This window comes from Crinia signifera, chromosome 1 (genome assembly GCF_055691185.1).
Source record: "Crinia signifera chromosome 1, ASM5569118v1, whole genome shotgun sequence".
In the NCBI taxonomy this organism is placed as follows: Eukaryota; Metazoa; Chordata; class Amphibia; order Anura; family Myobatrachidae; genus Crinia; species Crinia signifera.
The window spans coordinates 60,788,296-60,806,508 of record NC_139217.1 but is presented as its reverse complement, the minus strand read 5'-3'; the positions used below and the strand labels follow the sequence as shown (position 1 = coordinate 60,806,508).

General features: G+C 44.4%; 1 protein-coding gene and 1 long non-coding RNA gene across 2 annotated transcripts in view; one reads left to right on the top strand and one right to left on the bottom strand.

Moving 5' to 3' along the window:
• Nucleotides 1–14,668, bottom strand: part of UGDH (UDP-glucose 6-dehydrogenase) — a 27,516-nt gene extending 12,848 nt beyond the window's left edge. The window contains exons 1-7 of the mRNA XM_083158362.1: nucleotides 14,397–14,668; nucleotides 9,320–9,488; nucleotides 5,281–5,382; nucleotides 4,627–4,827; nucleotides 4,170–4,367; nucleotides 3,775–3,922; nucleotides 2,832–2,926 (exon numbers count right to left, since the gene is read on the bottom strand). Coding sequence (XP_083014488.1) covers nucleotides 2,832–2,926; nucleotides 3,775–3,922; nucleotides 4,170–4,367; nucleotides 4,627–4,827; nucleotides 5,281–5,382; nucleotides 9,320–9,481 — 906 coding nt within the window. The 5' untranslated portion in view covers nucleotides 9,482–9,488; nucleotides 14,397–14,668. The remainder of the gene's footprint in view (nucleotides 1–2,831; nucleotides 2,927–3,774; nucleotides 3,923–4,169; nucleotides 4,368–4,626; nucleotides 4,828–5,280; nucleotides 5,383–9,319; nucleotides 9,489–14,396) is intronic.
• Nucleotides 14,567–18,213, top strand: LOC146029754 (uncharacterized). Its single transcript, XR_014455390.1, has 2 exons — nucleotides 14,567–14,819; nucleotides 17,968–18,213. It is a non-coding gene; the product is annotated as an uncharacterized LOC146029754 (long non-coding RNA).

Genomic DNA, 18,213 nt, shown 5'->3' with positions numbered 1-18,213 from the left:
TCCCCATTTGAAAGAAAACTTACCAGTGTCTCAGTTTTTAAGAGTTCTAAGGAACAACACGGCCACAACAACGATGGAAGAACAGATTGGAGAGATGTACTCCAGGTTTAAAGAACGTGGCTATTCTGACACCACCCTCTCTAGATGCCTCACCAAGGCAAGGTCCAAAAATTCAGCAGATCAGCCTGTACCGAGTGCAGCTGACATGAAACCAAGAATGATTTATGCCAACAATTTCGACACAGGTGCACACACTAGGAAAAAGAAGCTATCCAAGTTTTGGCCAATAATTGCCACAGACCCAGCGTTTGCTGGTGTTAGTAAGGTACCTCCTATGTGTGCATACAGACGAGGAAGCAATCTGAAAGATTTATTGATGAGACCTCTCTGCCAACCTGCTGTGGATACAGGCACCTGGTTCCCTCGACCTAAGAACGGTTGTTTCAGATGCAGCGACTGCACTACGTGCAGGTCCTTGATGACAGGACCATCGTTTGCCCACCCACACAGTGGGAAGAAGATCCTCATCAGGCACCGGCTCCACTGTAGAATGGATTACGTTATATACATTCTTATTTGCCCATGTGGGCTATATTATGTGGGCCTGACTAAACGGGACTTTCGAGGACCACCATTAGGGCAGCGATTCTTGCAAAAACTTCGGACAAACCGGTTGCTAAACATTTTGCAAAATTTGGCCATAGTGTGGCCAGCCTCCGATGTATGCTGATAGACCATATCCCTAAACCAGTGAGAGGTGGTGATAGAGATACTATGCTCAGAAAAAGAGAAGCTAAATGGATTTTCGAACTAGGCACTATTGCCCCTAAAGGCCTAAACGAGGCGAATCCATTATCCATTTTTTTGCGATAATAACCTCTGATACCCTTTTCCTGTTTTTTCATTTTTATGGTTATTTTTCCAGTTGCCTTGGTTTGGATTTTGTTGCTTTTTGAAGTTGGATTTGGTGTCTCCGGGTCATTCTCTTTTTTGTATTATTTCTACATTTATTCATTTATTTATTTGTTGATTTACTTTGTTGTATATACAGTTCCGAGTGTGAGTACGATGCACTTGTGTCATACCCACACATGTGGTGCCAATTGTTTATGACCCCTTTGGGGTACTTTATACACCGTTAAATTTCAAAATTATAAAAATATAATAATCATAAAATTATAAAAATGCACACTGTACATATATTTTGGACATATGTGTCACTTTTTCAATATAGATGTTATGTATATTTATGTATATTTTTTATGTATTTTTGTTTACTTGCTTTTTATATCAACAAGTGGTGATATATGGGCAAATATATGTAATTTGTTTATATTATGCCAGTTTTAGTGAGGCCACCCGGGCTGGTTTCTAAATACCCAAACATCATCTTTGCTTAATATCCCTTGCACCCCGCTGATTGGTTCCCTTTGTACTGAGTTGTTTACTTGTCACCATTGATGGGTCACATGTTGCTGCGCCCATTTGATGTATTGGAACGCAAGTTGAACTTCCGGTATCTATACCGCTGTTCACTGCGTGCCCGACTGCCCATGGAACGCGGAAGTCTCCCCTCGCCATGACCGGTGGAACGCAAGTTCTACTTCCGGTCTGGCGGCTGCAGGGCTGAGACAGTTCTGACACGCGGAAGTTCTCCGCTATACAGACCGGTGGAACGCACAGTTCCACTTCCGGTCCAGCGGGATCAGTGCGATTAGCGCTAAACAGCGCTTTTGTTGTTATTTGATGTCTTTTCTCTATTACATGGTACATACCGCTGCCCTTACTGAGTATAGGTTATGTTTACAGATCGCCCTGTTTTCTCCATATGTGTTTACACGCTAAAGGTACCGTTTATGATGTTACACCAGGAAGTGAAGTGATCACTTCCGGTATGAGGGTATTTAAACTGGCCCGGTGAGGCTGTACAGTTGTATCTCCTCCATGGATGGATACCAGGTTGCCTGTTGTTGGAAATGATACCTGTTACCTGTGTTGTTACTTTCCTGATGACGATCTTTTGATCGAAACGTCACGTCACGTCGGATGTACTACCTTTTCATGAATAAAAATTTATTTGCTGAATTTAAAGACCTTGGTGAGTGCCCATTTCATATACTTCTATATCCATTGTGATGTTCATTCATCTGTTGGAGCACCCCCTATGACAACAATCTACCCCGAGTGCGGACCCTCCCAAATATATATATATATATATATATATATATATAATATATATATATATATATATAATATCGCAGGGTTCTGCAATTTAGCAGAGGAGAGAACAGGTCTGAATAACCCCCCCTCCTTCCCCAAGGACAATTTCAAATATGCGCTGCTCAGTTCAGAGGCTATGGCCAGATGTACACACACACACACACACACACGCACACACGCACGCACACACGCCAAGCAAAAAAAAAGTAAACCGTTGATTTCTCTTTTTTTTGATGCGGTAGGACACAAGGCCTTCTACTGCTCACGGCACAGCAAGCCATTAGATCCTACATACATTAACCCTTTGACTGCTGACATCTGTGAGAGATGTGCAAAACATCTGCTAAAAGGACCAGCGTCGCTCACATTTTGTTATGTAAATTCAAATAAAAAAATGTTGCGTAATAAAAGATGATATTTCCTATATAAAAGGTAAACGTTACAGGTCATTATGATGAATAAAAAGGTTTGCGTGCCAATTTTTACTCCAATTTTGACAAATTCACTTGGCACTCAAAGGGTGAAGGAGGGTCTAGCCAGAAATACAGAATACATATAATAATAGGTACTGTAATATCTGACCGCGGCACGGAAGTATGGCTATTACTTACCTGTTGCCAGTATCTTGCTACTTCGTGCAGGTTTAAAACTTCACACAAATAAACCAGATTTAATACATCCTTCTGGAAGCAGCTTCCACCAAAACCTGTACCAAAGTGAAACAGCAAATATGAACATCTCTAATTGACAACCTTCTACCCCACCATATACTGCACAACATGCAGCCCATAACATTTCCCATAACCCCCTCTACTTAACTCACTGGAGGCTATTCAGTCAGGTTTAAATACTCTTTACATTTGTACGTTTTAGGAAGCTCAGAAGTAACCCAATTACAGCAGAATTTGTTCCAAGTTACATAATGCTACACCGACACACAATCTGAATTCCCCGAAAGCAGCGGTGGGGAACTTCCGGCCCGCAGGCCGTATGCGGCCCCCCGCCCAATGGCTGTTCAGCGAGTCAAGTACAGGCGAAATCTCGCGAGAGCTACCGACCTCTCGCGAGATTTCCCCTGTATGAGACTCCCTGCACAGCCGCCGGACCACACAGACCGGCGACTCGTAACCTGCGGCAGCTGCCCCGCGAGGCATTATGCCTCAATGCAAATGGCCTTCGGACCTCAAAAGGTTCCCCACCCCTGCCCTAGAGGAAAGCTTAGACACAGTTATAGGAACAAAATAAAAGGGGATTATACAAGGATGAAATCCCCTGATCACACTGTATACCTGAGCACACATTTGTACAAGCGACACCTGAGACTAATCCATATAAATTACACTACGTGCATGGGTTAATCTTACACATGAGCTTATCCTGCAAGGCCCTGTACATCGCTGTACCCATTACCAACACAAGGCTTATGTCAGGTATTAATACATCGGTAATTAGGCAATGTAACCTGATAAATAGATGGTGGTTTCTGCTGGGTAGTTAACAGACACACATGCAGTACAGAACATAAGCCAAATATTAAAAACAGATTGTATTTACCGACACTGGCTTTAAGGAATTTGTTCCCAATTCTTTGGTCCATTCCAATAGCTCTGGCCACTTCTTCTACATCTGCACCGGTCGCCTCACACAAAGCGCTGATGGAATTAATGCTACTGATCCTCTGAGCGAGAAACGCGTTGGCAGCCTAACGACAGTACAGCAGCGAGTTAGCAATAAACTCAATGGAAATAAGCAGTTTCAAGCCAATTTCATTGTGCTAGATTAAGATAGATCATTATTACAGTCATGCGCTTTTTCATCTTGTAATATATTTTTTGGGAGAAATGCAACAAAGTAGTAAGGCTATGCAACAGTCAGATGTTGACTGATTGGTCAGGGCAATGCAATTGCAGCGGTATAGAACAAGTCTGCTTAATGGGCAAAGTACTTACCAGTTTAGATAGCTCAGACGACCAAGTGTTAGTGGTAATAATTTTTTCAGAGGGGACCCAGTTCTCATATACAGCACAGAGGGCACGCACAGCTTTTTGCCCCTCTGGGGTCTCATCTCCGCCAATTAGAACACGGTCGGGATTCTTAAGATCTTTAATTGCCGTACCTTCTGCCAGGAACTCTGGGTTAGACAGCACCTAGAATGGAACAACAATTATAAAATGAGTACAAATGCCAAATAGTCATCTATACCTCCAACAAACAAGACATGTAAATAACCCTTCCATAAGGGCACAAACCAAAAGATAAAACAAAAATAGTAGATGACATCCTGTCGGAAGATTAGAACATCAAGTTTATTCAACCAACTACAACCCTGTATCAAAGATTTTAGGAACAAAAATACATGGATCACATACCATCAGATACAGGGTCCAGCGCACGTAATGTTCTTACCTGGAGATTGAGATTAGGTTTTGTGTTGGCATCAAATATCCGCCGAATGCTCTCTGCGGCACGTACTGGCACAGTGCTCTTCTCAGTCACAATTTTGTAACCGTTTGAGTTCTGAACGATTCGCCGGGCACAAGCTTCAATATATTTCAGATCCGCGGCCCGGCCTTTGCCCATGCCGTAGGTCTTTGTTGGGGTATTAACCTGTGCAAAGAGTGTTAAAGGTCAATTTAATTTTTCCTATAAATGTCTAAATGAGTACCATACTGACAGATGAACATGCGCCCGCCCCCGCCCCCGCCCCCCCCAAAAAAATATGTCCAGTTAAACTTAGCTCTGCAAAACATAATCTGTTATTTGGCACTACACTCCTTACAAAGTAAAAACAACCTTACTGCACCCATTGGCCAATACAAACTTCCCGCACATAAATGCGGCCATCTTGCTCCACAAATGCATGAGGTTTGTTGGAAGTCAAGTGAGAACATTACCAAAAATATTGTGCTCTTGGCTTTAAAATGTTATTCCCATGGTTCTTTGGGAACAGCACTAGTATATAAGGGACTGAACCGATATTAGGGCCCACGCTTGCTTTGCTTACGTCATTTGTTATTCTAGGCGTTAGAGAAATTCGGCAAGTATAAAAGAAATCCTTACTGAGATGAAGACCAGGTCAGCCTCTTGTATTGCTCCATCAATATCCATGGAGTAGAACAAGTTCTTCCCGCGACAGGACTCAACCACTTCTTTTAAACCCGGCTGTAAGAAAACAAACAAAAAAAAAATCTATAAAAAAGCAGGAAAGGGCTAAAATTTACTAAAGCTTCTAAAAATTAAAAGATGATGTTGTCAATAGCAACCAGATTAGGTCTATAATTTTCTAGGATGCAATAGTGAAATTACATCACCACTTTCATTTTTAGAAGCGTTATTAACTTTACCCCTAAATATCACAGCCCAAAAACAATGGATAAATAGCATTTAAATCTTTAATCCACTTTCCCCATAAAGTTACCAGATTACTCCCATCCCAATTCTCATCTGCCCTCCACATGCTATTGGTAGTGTTCATTCTAGCTCCCGCCATCTTTGAAAACCCATGCAGTTCCTCTTCCCTGCCTAGGGTGTCACTGTCTGCTGTAGTGCTTCTAGCACAGTGTGGTCTGTACATAAGCACTGATATGCAAACAAGACCTGTGCTAGAAACACCACTGCAGACAGCGACACCCCAGGCAAGGAAGAGGAACTGCATGGGTTTTCAAAGATGGCAGGTGCTAGAATGAACACTACTTTCGGCATGTGCTAGTGCAGGGGTAGGCAACGTTCAGCACTCTAGTGACGGTGGAACTACACATCTAAGCATGTTTTTTTTTTTTTTTAGCATGCCCGAACAGCAAAACTCTAGTGTGGCAATGGTATGCTGGTACTTGTAGTTCCAAAGCAGCTGGAGTTTTGCACGTTACCTATTCCTGCATTATTGTGCGTATAAATTTCCTGTAGCGTTCAATAAGAAATACTTTGTTGTACCAGGTTTTCCGCCTCCTATGGTTTGATTTCTTTGTATATACAGGATCTAGTTAGTTATGGTCATTGCCTTTGGATGGGACAGGACGGCTCTGGTGATAAAGTGGTATCCATTACACTGTTGAGCTATGTCCTAGTCATTGCAATAAAACAATCATTAAAAAGAAAAAGCTTTGGTGATGACGCTAAGCATTGCGTAAAAAGCTGGACCGAGTCATTAAAGTCGTTTGAATTTCAACAGAAAAAAGCCCAAAAAAAAAAACATACAAAAACTAAATGATCTCTGCAATGAATCTTTTGTTGTGCACTCCGTTAACAGTTTAGTCATGAAAGTGGTTTGAAGTTCCGCCTAGATACAGTATATATCGTCGCTGTGCTGGTCACTTCCTGTAATCTCCATGTCTGAGTGATTACAGATGTGTCCCAGCTCTGCCAGCTCAGCAGAGCACAGACCATATACCCCTAGTGGACACTCTTATTCTGGGAAATACAGAAACAAGGCCGGTATTGTACTTTCAGCTATTTTCTTGGCAATATGGTTCATTACAATTTTTACTCTTCTTAAAATTAAGGCAGCATGGGACTAGTTTCACAACAGCTGGAGGGCCATAGTTTGGAAATGCCTGGTGTAGGGTCTCATTCTGCAATGTCCTTGTTTCCATCGAACTGTATTCCCTGTTTTTGGGGGTAAACACAGTTTCCTCTGAATAGGGAAATCCCTTATTGATGATGACATCAGCTGCCAGAGCTCAGTAGGGACCAATCAGCAGCTTTTTAGAAATTCCTGCATTAAAAATCCTGGGTAAGAGCTGTTTCCACTGCAGCTCACCCAGGAAATGCCTGCTTAAAACCCTGCTTGTGACAGGGTAAAAATTCCAGGTCACTATTACTGGTAGCTGTTTCCAGGGTAGTTGCGCATTCATAAAAAAAAAAAAAAAAAAAAAAGCACAGCATTTTCAGGACAGTAAAAAAAGGGGTATTAGAGAGTGATAAAGTTTCAACCCATCAGCTCATAACCATCATGTTACAGGTTGTTTTTAGAAAAATGGCAGTTAGGAGCTGATCGGCCGGTACTTTATCTCTCCACTTTATCACTCTCCAGGGCTTAGTACATCTGCCCCAAAGAGTAAAGCAACTCTGCAGGTAACAAAACAGTTAAATGTTTCTAGAGAACCATTATTTCCTATTTAGCACATTTAAGGAATTTAAGGAAAACTTCTGGTAAGTAGAAATTCTGCATTCAAGGACAGGACAATGTATAAGAATGTACAGTTATGCTGATAAAATTGTAGCAACAAGAAAATGGACTTCTCACATTTTTAAGCATTTCAAAGATAAACGGTCACACGACAGTGTAACCAGACAACCAATAAGCAGGCGCCCATATAACGAGGAAGGCAAATAACAGCAGGGAGGCTGTAAATGTCTATACCTAATTATGTCACTTACAGCTGGATTAATTCTACTTAAAATATATTAGCGTTGAGGGACAGATACGGATTTGTTCAGTTATCTTTCTTTTCCATTAATGGTTTATGTCATATCACATAGCAGACAGATGCAGATACATTTCTTTCTGTCACTGAAAAATATGGGGTCTTCTATTTTTCATGTAAGAGTACCATCTAAATGGTCTATGTTCGTATATCATTCTAATGCTGAGCTTGCCAAACCGGTCCTCAAGATCTACCAACAGTCCACGTTTTCCATTACTAACTGTCACATTTTCAAACGTGTTGCATTCATTCCTAATTGGCACAGTCTACATATCTACAGGTAGTCTGAAAAACATCAACTGTTGGTAGATTTCAGGGACCAGTTTGACAAGCCATATTTTAATGTATGCCATATATACATGGATGAGAAGCACAGAGATGGTGCAATGCTTTGTTGAGCCTCACATATAGGCCCGTATTCAATGCGGCCGGCGAGGGGGTTAAACAGCGGGGATCGCAGAAAACAAGCGCTCCTCACTGTTTAACCCCCGCGTCGGCCGCTCACTCAATATTCCAGGGGAATCCTCGCTGTCAGAGAACAGCAAGGATTCCCCCAAACAACGACACTAGTGGCTAATGCAGGGAGCCCGCTGCATTTAGCTGCGAGTCTCGCTGTTTCAGCGGCAGCATACAGCGTTTCTCCCTCGCTCCAAAAGAGGGGAAAACAGCGTATGCAGGGAGGTCAGTTCAATACTGACCCTGCAAGCTGTGACAACTCGCGTCCACCATTGAAGGCACCCCATAAACCATAATGGTAATAAAATAACAATGATTTGTTAGTAGTGCACTTCTGGGAATCCGCACCTCATGAATATTAACTGGATGAGAGATTCAGAAAGTGAGAGATTTGGTAAGAAATCTCCATTTTTTTTTTTAAGCGCCAATCAATTACACTGCAAAATCAAACTGGTTTTGCAGTGTAAATGATTGCCGCTTTAAAAAAAAAAAAAAAAAAATAATAATAATTGGAGATTTCTTACCAAATCTCTCACTTTCTGAATCTCTCATCTTATAAAATTTGCCCCAACATGTAGTGGCTATCCTAAACTGACAATTCCAGCCCAATGTTTCTTCTTTAGCTAGCAGAATGCCTGCTGAACCTGTCTGTTCTACTCTACTCCTCTGTGTACATAATCTACCTCGGAAAGGGTATAAAGGTTAAAAGTGCTAAAGTTCATTCTTTCAATATGTCACAACTTCAAAGGAACCATGACAGGTGATACAGAATACGGGATACACAATGCGCATATATTTCTTACAAAATGCAGGGATACCTGTTTCTATTTATGGAAACAAGGACATTTCCTAGGCCTTTGAAATGTTCCTTAGCTTCCCTTCTGGACTTGTAACTTGGTGGGACTGCTATGCTATTACTGGTGCCTGTCATTGTGTTTCCCTCCTATGTCCCTATAGATTGTAAGCTTGCAGCAGGGCCCTCTAACCTCCAAGTCTGTCTGTTGTTACCCAGTGTGTTTTATCACAGTGTCTACCATTGTAAAGCGCAACGGAATCTGCTGCACTATATAAGAAACTGTAAATAAATAAATAAAAATCTTCCAGTCACGTTTTGTGAAAAAATCATGTCCAATTCAGCTGAGGTAGGCTATATATCTTTACCTCCATATTACCTAAAAGCCAGGATTAGTAAGCGACTACCGAGTGGCACAGACCATTACCTCATAAATAGGCAGCGTGTCCGAGTTCCACGCGTTTATCCGAGATTCATTCACATCCACCACAGTCACCTTGATGTCAGGACACATATGAGCAATGACGCTGCACGTCGGGCCCCCAACATACCCGGCGCCAATGCAGCAGATCTTCTTAATCTGAAACATGGTTCCCCTGCAAATTAGAGGAAAACATCCAGATCAGTTCTGAAAGGAAACATGGGCTGATAAGTCTCCACGAGCAGATTATTTGCAGCCACGTAGATTTGTTTATTATTTTAGAACACACAAGTGATGTTTGCGTATGAAAAATGTTATAATTAAACATTACCACAAACTTGTCATATCAAGTAGATTGTTTGTTTAATCTGGTTAATTATACTTTGCAGACATATCACATTATCATACTCAGGGGTTTATTTACTAAAATGAGAGTTATATTGAGGATGGGAGGTTGCCCATAGCAACCAATCAGAATCTACTTGTTTATTTAGCACCTTCTGGAAGATAATATACAGAATCTGATTGGTTGAACATAACTTAGTAAATAAACCCCTCAGAAGTGAATTTATAACTGGTCACGCTATACCTGGGTCAGCCTTGCCCCCCAGGGTGAATACAACATGAGAGGAGATTCTACCGCGAGACAGTATTAATTTGGAATATCAATTGGAGGCAAAGGCCACAAGCAGCTGATGTTTCGACTGTTTCTTTAGCACTTTGCACCCGACAGCATCACAGATTGGTCCTCTTTGGACAGTTGGATAAATCTGCCTTAAGGCCTCCATACACTTATACAACTTTTGGAGGGAGAAGTCGCATAAGATTTCTTGTGAACCACCCAGGAGCTTCCCAGGCAGCAGGATAGCATGTTATATACCACATGCGGTCCTTTTGCATTTGATATATCGCATTTACCGGTGCAGGAGGCTGATCCTTTGTGCAGCAGGATCTCCAACTCCAGATGTCAAACACATGCGATTTGGCCACTTTTCACCTGATATATTGGCCCGATCCATTGAAAAAAGGGTGAAAAATGGCCAAGTCGCACTAGAAGCCAAATTTAGGTAGTTTTAAGGCCAGAAATCAAAGCATGACATGACATTTACACCAGAAGTCTGCTGCTATGTACTGAACTATAACAAAATCAGGACAGCGACTCAAACTTTCTGTCTCTTTCTACAAACTGCTGGAACGATATCAGAAAGATTAGTCTGTCCAGACACAAGGCACACCCATGTTATTCTCCACCACTGAGGGAAAGGATGCGACTCTCAGCGTTACACAGTATTTGTGCCACATCACAAATATGACACTCATACGTTTGATCCAGGCTGTTTATTGTGTTATAGCCATACTCAGTGCTAATTATTCATGGGTTATTTGTCTATCGACTTTGGACAGATTATATATAAAATGCCATCAGGCTAGTTAGCTTCAATTAACAGCAGATGGTTAACATTAATATGGGTTTGGTTGTAGGAGGAAATGTACGTCATCGGGGGGTGCGGGGGGGGGGGGGGGGTGGGGTGGGGATGCTGTCAGTACATCTGCAGCAGTTGTGCAATTATTGGGAACTGAAGAAATCTCTATAGGGACTTGTGTGGGGCCTGATCATTTACAGAACGTACAGTGATGTCATACACAACTTATGTCACTTCATACGGAGCCACATAATATTTCTCGAGTTCATACTTTTGCCCCCGGTCGTACATTTATTCAGTGGTAGATACAAGCATTTAAGTTCAATAAAATAGATTGCGGATACAATGAAGGCGTTATAGGAGGGACTTTAAGTTAACAGCGGCCCTTTCACAGACATCTAAGGAACAAAACAAGGGGGGCTGGTCATGTGCGCTGCCAGGAGAGCCCCAAAACAGTGTATAATCCTGTCACTACCTAGTGACTCTGCAGGTAATAAATGTCGCCTTTCATTCCGTCCCTGAGCAGTTCACAGAGCGAGCATTCACAGGAGCGCTGGGAGACTGTCCAGTGTAATCATCACTGACTGGATGGGATCATGGACAGAATTCCTCTGCTAACCAAAGTCTCTCTCTGCTGCCCATTTGTAGACATAAAGCTGCAATCTATAACGCCTTAGAAGCTGCAGAACTACAAATCCCAGCATGTCTAGTCAGAGCTGGAGAGTCACGGGCTTGCAACGTTTATTTTCAAATATTGAATTGTTCAAAGTTCTAGAACAAAGTTATGGATCCTAATTTGCCGTTACACAGAATAACTCCCTTAGTTCTTCATCCGCTTAGAAAATCCAGGCTTTCACGGTAATACATTATCAACACGTGACGGTTTATGGCCCTCCAGTTGTTGTGATACTACACGTCCCAGCATGCCTTGCCACAGTTTTGCTATTACGGAATGCTAAAACTATGGCAAGGCATGCTGGGATGTGTGGTATCACAACAGCTGGAGGGCCACAGTTTGGACATGCCTGGCTATGGTAACAGAGTAGGAAGAAAGCTTCCCGGCAAAACTTCAACATGCTGCCCACAACCAACCCCCCCCCCCCCCCATACCAAATTTCCAGCCCCTCAAATGAAAGTGTGGAGGTGGCTTCTAAAAATTTTCACATCCGCCAGCTGCATTAAGTACAACAATGATGTCTTAATCATAGACATCCTTAATTTTGTGATATGCAGACTCGGTGGCGCTCCCCTCAGATTCCGGAGCCCTATGCAGCTGCCTAATGGTAGAACTATATATATATATATATATATATATATATATATATATATATATATATATTTAGTTGTAAAGCCTAAATAAGGACTTAGTTAAAAGAAAGTATGGGACTATAGCTTACAGGATAGATGTACAAACTATGGCCTTCCAGCTACAAGTCCCATCATGCCTTGCCACAGTTTTGCCATTAGGGAATGCTAAAACTATGGCAAGGCATGCTGGGACTAGTAGTTTCACAAAAGCTGGAGGGCCACAGTTTGGACTTGCCCAAAAAAAAGTGAACAAATTATGTCGACCTTTTTCATGTTGACCAATAGTTGTTGACCTATTGACTGTCAATCTAATTACTTTCGACCAATGGAAAGCACCCCTGCCCCCTGCACAAGCCATACATTCCATAAGTACTTCCTGGCACCGTTAGAACTTTAGGGTTGCCGGCACTGTGACTGTACAGACCCCTGTGATAGATCAAGTTTCATGTGCAACGCTGAAGACCACTCCAGAAAGAGGGATGTCCCGGTTTCCTGCAGCAGACACAGGAGCTATTCTGCCTCTTGGCTGATATGGAATCAATTAGTGCAGCAGCTTTGTAGTGAGGAGGAGGGGGAAGGAAATCTAGCAGCAATTTAATAAACATGAAACAAGAACATGTCACAGGAACATAGACAGCCAATGAATCACTTATTGCATACCAGAAACCCCCTCCCCAATACACCAGAAGTCCTCACTGACCCACAGAGCAGAGGTGTAACCAGTAATTTTGTGAGCCCCATAGCAATATATTGAAGGGGACTCTGTCCCAAGAGTTCTTGTGTGTCACCTAGACTAGATGGTATGTTTCACTGGTATGGGTAAAAACCACACCAGGACAAGACCACCGGACTGGACATCAAATTCTGCAGTCCGGAGCTTGTAGTGTCCGGTCCGGGGAGTGTCCTGTCTGGGGGTGTCCTGCCTGTGACACCTGTCACCAGGGAGTGGAGGAGGGGGAGAATAAAGCCACCCTGTATGGTCTGGGCATGTAGCAAAAATCGGACGGTCCGGACCACATTGGGAGGCAGCAATCTCCCCTTCCCCATGTCCCTGATGATAGCTATCACAGGGAACCTCCCCGGACGGGAAACCCCCGGGACCGGACACTACAAGCTCCGGACTGCAGATTTTGATGTCTGGTCCGGCGGTCTGGGGTTTAGGCCGGGTCCTGTTTTTACATAGTCCCCTGTTTCATATCTGTCAAATTATATGTTTGTGCACATTATGCCACACAATATCCTGAATTCACATTTGGACACAGTGCCCCGAGTTCATAATATGCCACATTACAATGCCCTCCGTTCATAATGTGCCACATTATAGTGCCCACCAGTTCAAATTATGACAAGTTGTGGCCCCAATTCATATTATGCCACACTATTGTGCCGTCATTTCATATTGTGCCACATTATAATGCCCCATTTCTTATTATCTAACATTATAGTGCCCTTTAAAAAATAAACACATCAGACTATGATAGATTATAGTGACCCCCAGTCCATGCCGTGTCAAATTAAGGTGGCCTTCAGTTAAAATCTTGATATTGTACAGATCTCCCTTATCATTTCAACATCCACTACACACTCCTCGCAATGACAATGTAATATCACACACTTCAGGCTGGGCAATGGATCAGACACAATCGCTTAGCAGACAAACCTGGGAAATTGGTATGCAACTTTATAACCTGGATCCAGGTCCCCTAAGCATCCATAGTAATGGCACTTCTTGCATTCCCTTGCCACAGAGCACAACCGAACTCCTGCAGTGCCCCCACTGTCCCACAAGGCAGCATATCCCATCTTCTGCAGTGCCTGCAGAGTATTACCCCCTCTTACCCACAGAACATAACTCACCTCCTGCAGTGCTGCCACTGCCCCACAGATCATAACCTACCCCCTGCTGTGCCCCCACTGCCCCACAAAGCATAACCCACCTCCTGCAGTGCTGCCACTGCCCCACAGAGCATAACCCACCTCCTACAGTGCTCCCACATAACATATCCCACCTCCTGCAGTGCCTCCGCTGCCCCGCAGATCATAACCTACCCCCCTGCTGTGCCCCCACTGCCCCACAGATCATAACCCACCTCCTGCAGTGCCACAGAGCATAACCCACCTCCTGAAGTGCCCCCACTGCCCCACAGATCATAAACCACCTCCTGCAGTGCCCTAATAGTGCCACAGAGCATAACCCACCTCCTGTAGTGCCCCCACTGCCCCACACATCATAACCCAACTCCCGCAGTGCCCCCATAGTGCCACAGAGCATAACCCTCCTCCTGTAGTGCCCCCACTGCCCCACACATCATAACCCACCTCCTGCAGTGCCTAGTAGTGATCACACTTACCTGGAGAGAGCAAGGCTGTGTGCAGTGCAGGATTTCTATCTCACAGTGCCTGTGGCCGGCACACTGGCTGGAAATCCATACACCCGTTAGATACACCCACTGGGGAAGGGAAAGGCGGGGACACGAGTGGGTGTGTAGGGGAGGAGGGAGCGGCGACAGGATGACGCGAGTGGAGGGTGATGATGATAATGATGATGATGTGAACTTGGGGCAGGGGATCTGGCTGCCGGTGGGAATGGGGAAAGGATCCAGTGGCTGATGCCTGAGCCGGGATCAGACTCTCTATTGCTCCGGATGTAGATGCCGCGATCCCTCCCTTACACTGCACCGAGCATGCCTGCTGCTACTCACCAAGGCCCGGCATTAGAGTGCCAGCTCTCCGGGCTAGCGGGAGAACACATTCATAGGAGATGGCTCAGCACGGTACTGCCATGTATAGCTATTGTTCTTGCTTTATGTGGGGCACCATACACCAACGTTACTGCAGCCTGTTGTATGTCCCACTACATGCATGTAAAGCAGTGTGTGGCATGCTGTGGCACCTGGCAAGGAGAGACACTGTGCCCATATACCTGCTGGTTGTTCGTGGTCACAAACGCAGAAAGTGGACTTTTGAGAAAAATCGTTGTGGTTCCCAAACTAGTTAGGCCGCCCCCATACCTCCCAACACGACCCTCTCCAGGAGGGACACACATTTGCTCTGTTCTTGGACTTCCCTTACTGCAGTGATGGGGATCCTTCGGCCTTCCTCCAGCTGTTGTTGAACTACACATCCCAGCATGCCCTGCTACAGTAAGCTATTTGGCCATTCTAAAACTGTTGCAGGGCATGCTGGGATGTGTAGTTCAGCAACAGCTGGAGAGCCGACGGGTCTCCCCATCCCTGCCTTATGCTGGGTACACACCAGGACGACTAGGGCCCGATCCCCTCAATCTAGATCCAATTCCGACCAATTGGATGTAGATTGTGTGCTGACTGGGCCCTTTTCTGTCCTGGTGTGGACCGATCCGATGCGCGGTTCCGCGGGTCGGTCGATCGTTATTGAGATCCTACCTGCTGCAGGTAGGATCTTAATGACGACCATACAGCCGGGTGCGGGTCACCATCGGATCGGACCCGCTCACGGTGCACATCGTGAGCGGGTCGTGCCCCCCCCCCCCACCTCACCGTGAGCGGGTCGGACGAGCCACTGACGACCCGCTCACGATGTGCATCATGAGCGGGTCGTCCTGGTGTGTACCCTACATTACTGTATGATTGCCATCACCTGTTTCAACACAGGTAATGGCAATTATAAATTAAGAGAGAAGTTCAGAAACAGCAGTGTGTCCCTCCTGGAGAGGGTCATGTTGGGAGGTATGCGCCCCTAGGCACATTACTGTCCACTTCATTTTGCAGTCAATCCAGATTCCTGTATTTCTTGGCACTCCCACCAGATTCCACCCCATTCCTACTTCCTGTCAATCACCTTTCGAATAGCAAAAGTAGCAGGATTTCGTCGCAGGGTGGCCTTGCGCATGTGTACTGTGGGCTGTGCACATGTACAGTGTATCGATAATTGTCCACCATGCCAATTTGCGGTTATCCGATCAGGTCTGAACTACCTCTATTGTTCTACACCCAAGAGTTACAAAATAATATATTTATATATTAAAAAAACAAATAACATAAAAAATAAATAAACTGCTGCGCCACCCCATGGCATGTGCCTAGTGGGAAATTTGCCACCAGTGGTGTAGCTAGGTGCCAGGGTGCCCGGAGCAAGGGCATGTTTTGCGCCCTCCCCCCGATTTGTAGTAGGCGGTGCTCTTGCGCTGGAGATAAGGGAGTGCGGCCTAACATCGTACTACACACCGTAATGCCCATTGCACATTTTAGCAAACTTTGTAATACCCATTACACATAAAGCCACATGCCGTAATGCCAATTACACATAAGGCCACACATGATGCCCTTTACATACTATATAACAAACCGTAATGCCCATTACACATTTGACACATAAGTGCCACTTACCTACCAGCTCATTGCTAGGAACTTCATGCTCGATGCCAGGGGCTTCATGCTCAATGCCAGGGGCTTCATGCTCGATGGCAAGGGGCTTCATGCTCGATGCCAAGGGGGACTGAAATTGCTCATTGCCAAGAGGGACTGAAATTGCTCATTGCCAAGGGGGACTGAAATTGCTCATTGCCAAGGAAGACTGAAATTGCTCATTGCCAAGGTGGACTGATATAGTTCATTGCCAAGGGGAACTGAAATAGCTCGTTGCCAAGGGGGACTGAAATAGCTTGTTGCCAAGGGGGACTAAAATAGCTCATTGCCAAGGGGGACTGAAATTGCTCGTTGCCAAGGGAGACTAAAATAGCTCGTTGCCAAGGGGGACTGAAAATGCTTTTTGCCAAGGGGGACTGAATCCTGCTGCAGCCCGCTCCCCAGCTCACCCACTCCCTGCTGTGCCTGGCTGTCGGATGCGATTTTCAATTCAAGTCTCCCGCCACCAATGCTGCTTCTGATTGGCTGCTGGGCTGGACCGCAAGTGCCTATTGGCTAGCGTTCCAGTGGGAGACTTGAATTGAAAATAGCGGCGGCAGAGTTTGTGGTGCGCTGTTTGCCACTGCCCTGACGTGCCTTGGAGCCCTGGGTTGGTGGTCCAGGACCAATTAAATGATGATCAATGTACTAGGCAAAACTAGTGCTTGTGGCTGCCAGTCATAAAATATGTGGACAATCAGAAACAAATCTTGTCCTTTGCTACATAATTAAACCTGAATATAACATTTAAACACAATTTCTTTAATTAAGATTTTTTCTTTATTTTTCGATAAGAAACTTTTGGTCTAGGGGCGCCAAGGATAAAATTCTGATACTCTGCTTTAGAAAGTAAGCTCTCATGCACAGGACCCTCTCTCCTCATGTGTCTTTCTTGGAACATATATACACCCAAATAATTGCTTCATTGTCCTGTACCCTGATGAGGGCGGTCTTTATATACCAAGTACTTGTTCTAAATAATTTTGCACAGTAATTCGTTATTTCAATTTTTTTTGCTCATTTATGTATTGTTAGGTGCTGCAGGACCCTTGTGCCACCATATAAATAAACAATTATTATAATAATAATAATAGAAATGATTCAAAAAAGTTTGGAAACCACCGCCTTATGGTGTTGAAAGGGTTCCAGATTAAAGAGTTGGCAGTGTCTAGATTGAAAAAATGTACCCCCGCCATTTGTGGGTATTAACCGTCTGTATTCGGGCAGTGTCAGGAAAAACGCAGGTGTGCTCAGGCATTTTCTGGTAGTGTGAATGACGTCAGCTTCGGCCTCAATCAGCCCATCTCTGTCGTAGAGTCATGCAAACTTGCACAGACTCCCCCATTTGATGGGGAGTAGTGAATTGATTTGCTGATCTGCAATAAATCAGACAGCCTTTCGCAGACTTGCACAGGGCGGGATTACACTCTGGCGAGGCGGGGGCTGGCTGATCGCAGGCCACTGCACAGAAATGATCAGGTCTGTATAACCCCATGGTATGAGGGTTTACTTTCTTTTTCCAACTTTCCCGTTGCAGGGCGGTAACATTCCTGAATACAGACGTTGTGTAGCTGGAACACTGAAGCATTGAGAGAGGCCTGTGTAACTCCCAGCCACCACGTACACAATGATCCTGGGCTCCCTTGGAACGCAGCATGGTCAGATCTCCTATATGTAGAGCGTCAGTGTATTTGGAGAACCAGACTACAAGAGACCAATGATCCATTTTACCAAGTGTCCTAATTGTAGAAGTAAAAATGACATTTGCACAATTGTATACATA